At 41.4% G+C, this 13,332-nt stretch overlaps 1 protein-coding gene across 2 annotated transcripts in view; it reads right to left on the bottom strand.

Annotated features, from left to right (window-relative positions):
* The window catches only part of LOC113580185 (copine-8), a 75,617-nt gene that overhangs the window by 33,378 nt on the left and 28,907 nt on the right, over positions 1–13,332 (bottom strand). For both annotated transcript variants that reach the window (XM_027014567.2, XM_027014568.2), the window contains exon 6: positions 9,221–9,297. In XM_027014567.2, coding sequence (XP_026870368.1) covers positions 9,221–9,297 — 77 coding nt within the window. The remainder of the gene's footprint in view (positions 1–9,220; positions 9,298–13,332) is intronic.

Raw genomic sequence — 13,332 nt, 5'->3', positions numbered from 1 at the left:
TGTACACAGAATTTGGATAAAATTATAATAAGATAATGCTTTGTTTTATCTGTACAATTATTATTAAAAACAAAAACATGTTCCAGGTGCACAGAAAAATCTTAATCAGTATGATCGATTACAAATCTGAACAAGTCTTACATCAGTGCAGTCCCAAAATAAATGAAGCAAGGTTTTGAGGTGTGCATGACAAAAGGAGCAATTTAGTTATTTTAGCTTAAATAAGTAAATATTTAATTATATCTGTGTAATATTTGGCACGACACTTCCTTTAATTAATTGTTATTATATAATTATATAATGCTTTATAAAAGAAGAAAATGAGGTTATCAGATCATAAATTAGAGTAGTCTAATATATCTAAACCTAACCTGTTATTTGAAATGGATCTATTTTTAATTTTTTTTTCGATGGAGCTTCATCTTTAATACGGTCCATAACAGATCCAATTCCTTCCTTCATCTTTAACAGTGCCCATAACAGATCTACTTCCACAGCAGAATGGACTCCTTTTGTCAAGCAAATGAGCATCTTTTTTTAGCCTTTGTAATATGTGTTTTCAAATCTTGCATTAAGGTTAGTGGGAATGTTTGTTTATGCATACTCACTAAAAAAACTTAACAAAACTTAACCCTGTGAAGTCTAATGGCATTTTCTGTTTTTGCATATTTAAAAAAAATCACTTTAAAGGTTCTTACTTGTAGCACAATACCCATATGTTTCATATCAAAATGTGCAGAGCGATCTCAGCTCTCTTCCTAATGAGGCATTATTTGATCTAGAGACATAAGAAATATGGCCATAAAGCTGAAAATATGAGGTCCAATTTTAGAAATTTATCAAAGTATGTTTCTCTCATGTCGACAGTTAGATCTGTTAGATCTTCTTTCTGTCATTTCATTTAAGATTTTCATGGTAGCTGGCAGCTCTTGTGTTTGTCCCTGACAGTCCATGTTAGCTGGTTTGCTGGTTTTAATGATTTTAATTCACCTTTTAGGCCTAAGCTGTTGTCTATTGTTACAGTTCATGAGGTGGGCTAAGGCAACATTTGAAGCACAAAGCCTTATTTAAATTTACTAAGCAACATAAGGCTGAGTTTCTTTTGTGGTACTTGATCAGTTACATCTGACACAAACGTTTGGAGGGCGCAGTGCGATGAAGACATGTGGTTCACCCATGGTACGGCGTTATTAATCTGAAGTTCCCTGGGGATGTATCACATGCTGAAAGTGACCTGACAGGTCATTTTTTGTGTTACCTGATAAAGGTTAATCAAACTGTAGTACTGATCATTAATATTTATGGATACAATTCAGAATCTCACAATGAAGGTTTGCTGAAAACAATAGAAAATTGTCTTTTTCTTAATGTCACAAATTATCACCAGTTTTTTAAAGGAGACTTTAATTTGATACTGACGGTTGGCCATCCAGAATGTGTAATAGCCATGTCTAATATTTCTAATAGAAGCCTAAAATGTTGGAGAGATGTAATGGAGAGATTTTCCTTATTAGACATATGGAGAGAAAAAAGTGTCCGAGGGTCTGTTAACACAGAACGTGTACCAGACAGTCAAGACTAGACTTCTGACTGGTATCAGACAGCTTAAGCACAGGTAAGGTCTTTGTCAACATTCTCCCTTAGTGCTTAATGCAGTCTGATTGCCAAATTAAGAAACCTAAAAGGAGACGGATATTATTTTGAGCAATAATGGGATTATTACCGATGATCCAGCTAAAATTACTGTGAACGTTTTCCTGTCATTTTTACACTTTCAGATATTGTGAAAATCAGCATCCTTGTTTCTGAACTTTTTCAATCATTTGCATCCACTGACCAATAGCAGGAGGAGTATTGTGATGGCTCTACAACTTCAGCATTAAGAGCAATAAATCCCCAGCATTGAACAGTTAAAGAGTTGAATTTTATCATCAGGCCTTTTCAGCGCACTTGGCTCCTTTTTAAACTCAACTGAGTCTCAGAGTGCTAATGCTGTCCCACGACACAAATGGTCAGAAAGCAAGAATAAGGAGTGGAAGTCTCATCTCAGTACCGCTGACAAAGTCTTGACAGCAAACAAAGCATACTGACTCTCCCTGTTAGCTCTGGAGACATCCTGTGTAAAATGTAGCCCTTTGTTGCAGGAATGGAGACTTTTTTGAATTATTCCTCTGGGGCCACTAAGTGGAGATTCATTTTTCTTGGTCCAAAGTGATGTGGCACATCGACAGCCAGCAAAACTTTGCTTTCTCCTCGGGAGAAACAGCTTGGCAAATGCAAATGACTTCTTGGTAAACATCCATGCTGTTAGTCTCAGGTACCCCAAGGAGACAGAGATTTCATTGTAGTGAGTAGCATTCCAGTCCTGCTACACAGCTTCTCTGTGTTCTGTGCATGAGACAGTTTTCAAGCTGGGAAATGTCTCTTGTACATATATATATATATTTTTAATTTCAGCACATGCAAAGCCAGTTGTTTATCTTTATAGTTTCCCCAGGGCATCTGACCTGGTACTGATGAGCTGAGGAAGCGCCGCAAGGATGTAAGGCTTGTCTCTTTCTTTTGCAGAGATCAGTTTAGATGGACCTTTTTTGGCAGCTTGAGGTTTGCTAGGAGCAAGAATGGAGGGAAGTCCTCATCTGTGGCTGGAATGTCGCTCACTGGGAGATAGCCATGGCCCTTGTTCAGGAAGGCCTAACTCCGGTTTAATAGTCCTAACAGTTTCCTCCTTTTCATTTCTTTCATTTCTTTTCTGTTCAAGTTTTTACAGGGTTTGTTTAATGGCAATATGGTGGTTGTGCGAAGAGCCATCAACATTTGAAATTTTAGAATATATATGTGTGTGTGTGTGTGTGTGTGTGTGTGTGTGTGTGTGCGTATCACCCTACTCCCGGTGGTCCCCAGAGCCCAATCATTAGCTGATCTAGACAGTACTGATGGTTCAGTGTCATACCAACCATTCTAATGTCCTCTCAAAAGATGAAATGAAATTCAGTTCCCTCTAAAAATTCTCTCTTGAAATATAGTTTTTCTCCAAAATGAGAGTTTGCAGTTTACATTTGATACTTATTCCATATCTACAAGAGTCACATTTAAACATAGCGGCTATGCTGTTGTACAGTGCAGTATCATTTTAAGCTGGAGCTCAAATCACGGATGTGGCTTCTCCATGGATGTCGTGATGAAAACTGGTCTGATGAGATACTCTTTTAGAGTGGTCAAAAAGAAAAGCCACAGCTCGCAAACCGTTGAACCCCATCCATCTCACAAGCCTGCCGAGCATTCAGCTGTTCCTAATCTGACCTGGAAAACTGAGAGAGAGAGAAATTCGGGTCTCCATGACAACCCTAACCATGGCAAAAGGTGAAGGACCCCAGCAGAGATAATGAATATATTTCAGTACTGGTTCCTCCTGGACACAGACTCATCCATATTTCATGGAGAGGATGCTCCCATGCTATGGCAGATCTTGGCATATCTTGAAGTACTGTGTATTTTTGTTTTGGAAACTGCTTCTGGACCACCATACCACACACATTCAGAAGCCATGACTGATGTGCATCAGCATCACCATGCGCTGGTGAGAATGCACAGAAATCGTGGTAGAAAATGATGGGATTTAAAAAAAAATTCTTATGTTATAATGACAAGGTTTGGTTCCTCTGTAAGATCAACATTCATGTACATAAGCATCTTACAAAGGTTGCTGCTCAAGATATTTCTCCTAATCTCTAGCCATGTTCACCGAACACACACACACACACACACACACACACACACACACACACACACACACACACACACTTTCCCCCCATCCTCCCAAGTCCTCTCTATATTGTACAACTAGCTTCCTGAAAGTCCTAATCAAGACACATGAATTTGCAATCAGCATCTCAAGAGCACAAGCTAATTAAGTACTGGCGACAATGTAGCAGAATGGTTGGTTTTTTTCTGTTGCCGCATGTGTAATTATCTCCCCTCCTCCACCGACAGGGACCTGAATGAAATAACAATTATCATTAAAAGCAATCTACATGCTTAGCTCCAGTGACTCTCTCTCTCTCTCTCTCTCTCTCTCTCTCTCTGTGTGTGTGTGTTTCAGAGGTGCTAAATAAGTGACCTTTATGTGATAAATATATCCCATTCAGAATTCCATAGCAGGACTGATTTGGGCTTAGTGCAGCGGACAGTAGGAGCAATCAAACCATTGTTTCCGACACAGCCAAGCTAACACCGACTCAGCAGCGCTGCCATTAGCACTTCCTGTCCGCGACAATTCACCTGCCACCTGCCCTCAGCATCACACGAATGAGTGTTAGGAAGCGGCTTTGGTTACGGATGTACACATAGCGATGCTTAAGGCAGCAGGTCTATACTGCCCACAAGAGCTCCTGCTGCCTCATCAAATTTCGACCCGCTTGCATGACAAACTTTTTTAAAACACCAACGATAAAAGACCCTCCGGGGCGTTTTTGAGTTGGGAGGAAGCAGATAAAATTAGCCGGGGACGTTGGTTCCCCAGGTATGCTGGTTCTCCCCAGAAGCCTCCATTAGCTTTTCACACATCCCTGCACCCGATCTCACAGCAACCGCACTCAGCACTGGGCCCATGCTTCCTGCAGCCCCTAGATACCTCTTTTTACCCTAGACTAAGCCCTTTTATAAGCACATCAGCTTGGTATTCCCTGCATTCAGGTTGACCATCTGTAGAGACGTCGGTAGCAGGGAGATCCCGTAACGCAACGCTGAGACCCTGCTAAACCAAACAACAGTGGGTGCAATGAAGAGACACAAAAAGAGTGAAAGAGAGAGAAAGTGATGAATGAGAAAGGAAGCAAGGTCACTCGTGTTAAGGTTGAAGTGCCTGACTTCATGCCGTGAAAACAGCTTCCTGTCTCACCGCTGAGCGACCCTTGAAAGGACAATCTAAATTAAACTCCGCTGGAGTTCCCAGATACAGAAAAAGAAAAAAAAAATCCACTAGAGCAAGAAAGGTGAGAAGTTTGAGAAATAGAATATTACAAAGAAGGATGTATCGCTCTCTCTGTGGCTGCTGCATCCAGCCGTCACTAAGACAGAGAGAGACAGAGAAAGAGAAAAAAGACAGAGCTCTTCTTAATCTTCAATGACAGTATTCGTTTCAGCACTTTTGTGTCTGTCTGCTTTCAGCAGCTACATAGCCACCCTCCACAACACACACACGTATACTTCACACACATCCATCCAGGGGAAAATGCAACCTCAAACACTAATGCATGCCAATTTTGGGAGAAAGCACTTACTCATGTCCCACCCCGATTTATTCACTGGAGCATCCAATCCTTGTTCCAACACACTGGAATGAGGGTGTGCTGACTACCACTTATCCACGCATGCACGCACGCACGCACGCTTACACGCATTTGTCTTGATCTCCTTCTCTCCTGCCATCTGCTGACAGGGTTCATAAACAGAACCACGGAGGCACACAGAGCCACCGCTCTCTATTTTTGTCCCCCACCTCCACCATCCCCTGTTTTCCCTCCACGCAGAGACTCCCAAACGCAGACTGGTGTGCTGATTAAACTGTATAATTATCTGTAATTAACGGTCATTAGGGTTGTTAAAGGTGCCCCCCGTCGGGGTGGAGGTGCAGGTGTACAGCCCTGCCGCAGTTTTCCAGCACTCCACAACATCCCTTTAAACCACTGCAGCTCAGTGAGCACAAAAGGCGCGTACCGCAACCTGCCTCAACACTGGGAGCACCACGAGGTTATTCCATCAAGAGAATAAGATGCTTCTTTATAACAGAAGTTTACGTTTTCTAATAAGATGGACATATGTTATTTCCTCAGATGATCTATTTTACACTTTTTTAAATTTTGACACGATTTCAGGTGGAAATGCGTCTTTTTCATAGTGTTGACAGTATATGGATATGACTGTAGGTTACAGAAGGAGCATAATTTGTGATATGGCACAATAGCCTCTTTAATCAGAGAATGTTCTGTTCCTTTACCTTGGATTGCAGATGTGAATCTCACAAGACTCAAAACTAATTCTGTAGACAACGCAAGGCACACAATCTCCACCTTCTCCCATTGCATGCAGTTGTTACAAAGTGCAAAAGCACTCTTCATTTCTGTCAGTCTGTATCTGTCACTTAACACGCTGTAGGTTCACATTTTAACAATATACCTTGTTACGGTTGTAAATATTTCCTCTTGCCGTTTGTACACTTTAGACACAAGCGTATCGGATTGGTTGTGTATCCAGGATTTCAGACAAAGGGTTCCTAGACAGAGGGGTTGGAGAGTTGGGGGCGGGGGGGGGGTCACATTAAGGAGCAGTATCATCTAATTATAGACAGGACAAGGTTGAATCCACACCTTATATTAACTAGTGATTCTGCAGCCAAAGCCATAGCAGGGCTGGCCATCGTTTCAGGACCTGTATCCATCTTCAGACCACTTCTGGCTGAACTCTCAAATTGTTCGGTACTATCATTTACAGTCTACTATATAGAACACTATAAGAATAAGCATCCCACAGGCTCCTACTGGAGGGCGGCTCTGACGCTGCTCCCAGCCTCCCTATCCAGCTGACATCTCTCGTTTTTCTGCCTATCCCTCCGATATCCCTTCTTTCCTGCCGTCTCCCAGTTGCCGACGATGTTAGTCACAACACAACCATCTCACGGTCTCGTTTCACATCTGCCTAGCCTTGACCTATCCTTTTTGATCTTTTCTGCACAGCGCACAACAAAGCACAATAAAGCCAGCACAATCATCAGAAATGTCATCGTTTAAATGATCATTTACAGCAACTGTGTGCTCATCATAATAGGTGCCATTTTTAGCTTGAAATAAACAGCTTTGCATATGTTTGCTAGCTGACTGAATGTTGCACGTAAGGCAGAGCAAATTTTATCTAGCGAACTAATCAAGAAATGTATTAGCCATTTTGACAGCTAATATTCTGCAACATACAAAAGTCTTTAACAGCCCACTGACACCAAGAACAATGTTGTGTGTACAGTAACACAAGCTTACATCCACACACAGACATTGGCTTGTTAAAAAGCTAAGGTTAGCTATACAGCTATTTGTGGCATATTTATTATGAAATGTTTCAATGTGAAATTTTTTTTTACATTACAATTAAATAGAAATATTTGCAAGTTAACCAGTCAGACAAACAGACCTGCATTTGCTGCTCTAAAACCTCTGTTTGGCTTGAGATAAACACAAACCAAATAAACAGTTGGGCATTTTACCAAATGCAACACCCATGTCTCAGCTTTTGTAAACTGCTGCTGTACTTTTCTTGTTTAGCCAGTACTTTTCCAGAGTCCTTAATGTCTCTGGTCTAATGCAGTTGGGTTAAAAGACATTCGATGAGAAATATGATTGGCTGAGAATAATTACATCACCACACCTTTCTATTTCTGTTCCACATCACCCAACAATTTATGTGCACGGTGCTTCTGGATGCGCACACACAAGTGTGAAAAAAGTCTTTTTGGCATGCAATGTCTTCTGATAACGTACTGCAACATGTAGGCTAATAGTAGTGGCAGGCGCTTCGATAATGAACTACTAATGCTTCTGTTCCAGAAACTAATTCCATTTCCATTCCATTTAAAAACTGAATTCCATTTAAGGATTGACTTAATCTGCTAATGACATTTTGGCGCTGTAAGTGGTGGTTTAGGGACTGCTTCCCTCTCTGCCTTCACCCCGAGTTAGAGAGCTGACTGACAGAAAGGGAAAATGTCAGCATGCTGTTGTTTCTGAACCAGAATATGGAATGTGATGGGGGAAAGCCATATCTCTTGGTAGAGGCTTTGTATGACCTTATTTCACGGGGAAGTTTTAATACACAAACACATTTACGTGGCACTCATCTTAGGAGGAGTCTGACTCATAGTGAAAAATGTCAGAGATGTTATGGTAAATGGAAAAGAAAGAGAGGAGATACTGGAAAATCAAAGAAAAGCCCATAGTATAGTTAACATTTATAGAACATTACTGATCATTGAATTGATTTTTTAAAAATAATTGCTTTCATAAATGAAAAGCAAAAAAAGAAGTCTGCTCTATGAAAGCGTATTTATTACCAGTGTAAGTAAGTACTGGTATTAGAATCAGTATTACGATATCAGCCTGGTGGCATCAGATCAAATAGAAAATATGTGGTATTGCCCCTGCCTAACAAGCAGCTTATTAGCCTAATAGTCTGTGGTAGTAATGTACGATGTAGCTTTTTATGTCTTTAGAATGTAAAACCTATAAAAACAAATCACTTCACAACATTTTGGCTAACATTTTATGTAAAGAACACTAATTAGGAATGTTAGTGTTTAATATGCCAAAAAAAACAACCCAAAAGTACAAGCACAAGTTTTGTATGCATTAATTTAGCATTAAATTAGTACCAAATCATGCTGTTCAGAGCGAAGGGTAGCCCACACCTCTACAGATATTTCTGTCCCTTTCTTTCTTGCTTTCTCTCTTCATACAATTTAAATTACTGGCTTCACAAACAAAGCACACTTGTCAGGTAGCACGGGTTAACAGAGCAGTGTAAGGCAAAGTGTCCGTGGTGAGTGTCAAGCAAGTTAACAGGAAAATCTGCAGTAAAAGTGAAGAGTCTCTCAAGTCTGAAATAAAGACCTTAACAAGCACATTCAGAACATTGAGCAGCTCATTAGTGAGTTTGAACTCCCTCATTTACACACACACACACACACACACACACACACACACACACACAGACACAGACACACAGACACACACACACAAAGAACACACTCTCATGGGACAGAGCTCCTTTGGAGAGAGAGACCAACAGAAATATTTAAAGTTACATACTTGATCTGATCTCACGTCACCAGCCTGTCAAGTACATTTACTGAATGTTTTGTCACATAAGTCACTGATTTTCTCTAGTTATTTTACCCATATGTTACTTCAGTCTTGGTTTCATTACAAAACCAATACCAAACAAATCCAATACCAACATACAACTTGTAAAAACATTTAAAAAGCACCTGTTTTGAGAAATTGACATGGTCAGCATTGATGACGATATAGATTTGAACACATTTTCCATAATTTTTGTGAAGCCTTTTTAAAGAAAATAAATACAGGGATATTTTAGACATAAAGCATATAAGAGGTCCTGACAGGCACAGATGAAGAAGCACAGACAGGCTGTCAGGCTTAGTGCCGTTTCTTACCCCAGGGGTTTCTCTAGACGGCTCCCCATCGAACCCACAATCTCCCCCAGAGTGCAGCTCGCTTGACCCAGGAAGTCCTTCAGAGACAGAGAGACAGAGGGTGCAAGAAATCCTGTCAAACAAAATGTGGCAGAGCTACACAAAATGCATCTAAACATATGATGGGTCATCCTGCCGAAAAGTCCAGCTGTCAAAAGTAGTGCAACAAAACAACATGGAATTGTTGCATGCTGTTTACATGTCAACAAGAACTATTTACAAGTGGGCTGAAACCACGGAGACATGGAAAGTACAGATGTGAGAGAGAGGCATTACATCTCACTGGCCTTAGAGGCCATTATTACACAGTAGCGTTCTTTCACTTCCCTTATGCTGATCCCAGAACAGCAAGGGTACATGTGTTCCCAAAACTCTGCTAACAGCAATATGTTATAACCCCTGCTAGTTTGCCAAATGTTAGTTAACGTTTAAATCTGCAACATGTTACTATATCATATTTTCATGCTAAATCTTTGCACTTAATTGGCCTTAAGTACAAGATTTACATTTCTTTAGTTAACGCAGTCAATGCTGGAAGCAACCAAGGCTGATCTCTCATGATCTCATCATCTATGTTGTGATATTTGCACACAAGCAGTCAGTAACTCGATGGTGGCACAGTTTCAAATGAAAATGAAATGTTTCAAATGAAAACAGTGGCCATAAAACCGAGGTGCAGAATGTCAAATTTAATCAGAAGGTTCTTAAAACTACACTGAGCCGTATACAAGCCAAAAGAACTCTCTCCAGTTCAGCAGACCATAATTCATTGGTGCAAATGAACAGAATCTTAGATAAAACTCTCCTGCATTGTACTTGGCTGGAGTCTGAGATGTGTTGACAATGCTGGTGTCCTCCCTGGACATGCACTGCCGCGCAAGCTGCTTTCAGCCGCCTTGTTTCATGGCTGTTTTGCCTTTAGTCTTAAGTTGATTAAGTATGTCTGAAATATACTTGAACTCATGTATTTTAATAAGTTGCCCATATGTTTTTACGGTTATATACTTAAATATCATTACATACAAACATAAATCTGGTCTGTCAGGCACTCGATATTGTATATATTAACCAGCCCCTTGATTAGAAACATCCATCTTTCCCCTACATGTACTGGTTGTTGTCTTGGGCATATCTGTTTCATAGGTGCATTTTACAGACACACTAGCATACAATTACTGTAGCCCATCTGCAGCCATATGCTATTTGTCAGAATTTGCCCCTTTCATTACTGTTCTGCTTTTTAGCACAGCAATGCGGAGGCCAGTCTGACAGCGGGTGTCATGCAGGTATGTGTGTGTCAGGCACGGCAGTTTGGCTGGAGCTTCCGCATGCATCAACGTCACTGCGAGACTGAGAGTAGTCTGCTGCCCAAAAAGAGCTGAAACTGGCCACTGATAACGGCTTAGAGGATGGCTATCAGAAATGATATATGGTAATATAGTCAGCCTTTTAGTTTAGAAGTGCACACTTATTTCTATACAATGGATTTCTAATAAATACATTTCTAACAATCTTGGTGGAAAACATAACTGATCCAGGGCAGTGGTAGTTTAGTGGTTAAGGTACATGACTTGCCATTGGAAGGTTGCTAGTTCAACCCACCACTGCCCATGTTGGGCCCCTGAGTAGGGCCCTTAACTCTCAAGTTGTACTCAGTCATAATTCTAAGTCGCTTTGGATAAAAGTGTCAGGTAAATCTAGATGTGTTTTTATGCAATGCTTCCACCATATATATATATATATATATATATATATATATATATATATATATATATATATATATGTACATGTATATTTCACTTTAGCATTTTGCAAGTTATTTCTTGTATTGTGACCAAAGATGGCCTGGGTCAGTTGTCTGAATATTGATCACATTCAGCCAAACAAAAATATAAATGTTTAATAACGGGGTAAATTTACAGCAGCCAGTGCACTCTTTTACTACTCATGGTTAAAAACAAACAAACCTGAAAACTTCCGTTTGGAAAAATGATACGTCCGGCGTGAAGGACACCTTGACATCTTTTAGCCTTGCTTGCTACACACTAGTTCAGATGGCCATAAACAGAACACTTAACCTTAGCACTTTTCCACACTGAAACTTTGAGCTCAGAGTGCCATATAAAAACACAATACATAGCACCACCTTCAGTGACATTTGAAGTTGAACCATCCTGTGCAAAGAGCACGGCCCGTTAGTGAAGGTTTCCATCGGGGTCACTCGGCTCTGAAAGGAGATACGCAGTGAAGAGGCCAGCCTCCCACTGCTGCGTTATGGCTATTTGTAAAACTCTGCATTAACGCCGACACCCCTCCATTCCCATATACATATACATAAGTGCTAACAATTACTGCTAGTATCCCCACAGTCAGATACAATAAAATAAAAGAACCACCCCCCCCATATCTATCTCTCCAGTTCTTTCTCAAATAGGACAATAAACACACACATTTGACTCTTTACTCCCTGCAGTTCCATCACTCTAATGTTCACCTGCTGCCAGCAGCACCGCTAGCGCTGATGCCTCCTCACATGTTAACACATCCACCAACAGGCTTCAACTGGGCACAAGTTCCCAGGGGGCTTAGTCACTGGGGTTCATTTCTCTTAGGCCTGGGCAGAGTGGGCAGAGGGGTGGGCTAAAGAGGGTGGGGCGGGGCATCCATTTTTGTTTTTTTTTGGTGACGGACAGAGCAGGACCATATCTGATATATGAGCTAATTTGGTGGAAGGCTGTGCAAAACTACGGGGCTTGATCGAGTAACTGCACTCTCTGGGAATATGTTCAATTAATCCTCAGAGTTACTTGAGTGTCTCCTTGTGTCTGTCTGTCTGTGTGTGGGTGGGGGAGAGAGAGAGCGAGCGTGCGAGAGAGTGAGTCTGTGTGTTTGTGTGTCTCTTTGTGCCTCTGGGGGTAAACATTACTGGCACAGATGCAAGCAAGCCATGGTTCAGTGGCAGCACTACGCTCTGGAACCTGATGAAGGTTTCCACTGGGAGGGTCGTGGGCGGAGACTTTGCCAGGATGGAATGGAGCACGTGAGGTAAAAGGGCTTCGCTAAGTGGTGTAAATCAGCTCCTCAAGCTGGTATGCATCACACACACACACACACACACACACACATATTTAAAAGAACAGGTTCTCTAACTGCCGTGTAATTATTTCCTACACTCTTCTATCAGTCTGTATGACCAGTTGCCCACCAGACACATTAACACTGGTCGTTGGCTAATTTCATGGATCATTCCTCTCTGATCTGATTGTGTGTACCAGTTAAACTTTAATTAGATGAATAATACTGTGAGTAATGACTCTAGGTGCTTATGTTCAGTGGTAAAGCTCATTGATACGAGGGTTCGCCTCTTCTTCCAGTTATGATGATGATGAGGTGAATGCAGCTTGCCGTCCTCATTTGGAGGGGGAGGGGTGCCACAACACGGAAGAGTGAAACGAGTATTTACCACATCGTGACTGGCAGATATAACAAATCTTTTGAATACACCAAAATTTGTGTCATCAGTGTTATAACGTTGAAGTCACAATATGGTTAGTAGAGCGACTTGTCCCAGTGACGTTCTGAAACTGTGCAAAGAGTGTGCTCCAACACGAACGCCTTCCACTGACTACACACACACCCACCGATGCCACTCATTTACAAAAATAACACCTTTCACCCCTCGACCTGAAACTCACATTCCACTTACGTTTCTGGCGTTTGGCAGTCGTGCTTGTCCAGAGCGACTTGCACAAGTGCCTCGTAGTCAATGCCATCACCACCGCATTTCTGTTCCAGAGTCATTTGCAACTCATTGTATTCATGTGACTAATTTACGTCTTATCCTGTGTCTGAAAGCACACGCTCCACCTTCTCAGCCAGGGCCGTCTGGTACGGAGATTTAGATCTCAATACAACTAACCCTAGCTGAATGAAGGTTAATAAGATAAACGCCACGGGCTCTACAGGAGGGCACTGGAGGGGTGCGCTCTTAAACAAATTGAGCCACTGCTTAGTGAGCATGCTGTCCACAGGAAGCACCGAATCGAAGGAAACGAATGAGCCGGAGTTCCGCG

The sequence above is a fragment of the Electrophorus electricus genome, chromosome 7 (genome assembly GCF_013358815.1).
Source record: "Electrophorus electricus isolate fEleEle1 chromosome 7, fEleEle1.pri, whole genome shotgun sequence".
NCBI lineage: Eukaryota > Metazoa > Chordata > Actinopteri > Gymnotiformes > Gymnotidae > Electrophorus > Electrophorus electricus.
The sequence above is the reverse complement of the archived record's forward strand: the minus strand, read 5'-3'. Positions and strand labels throughout refer to the sequence as shown.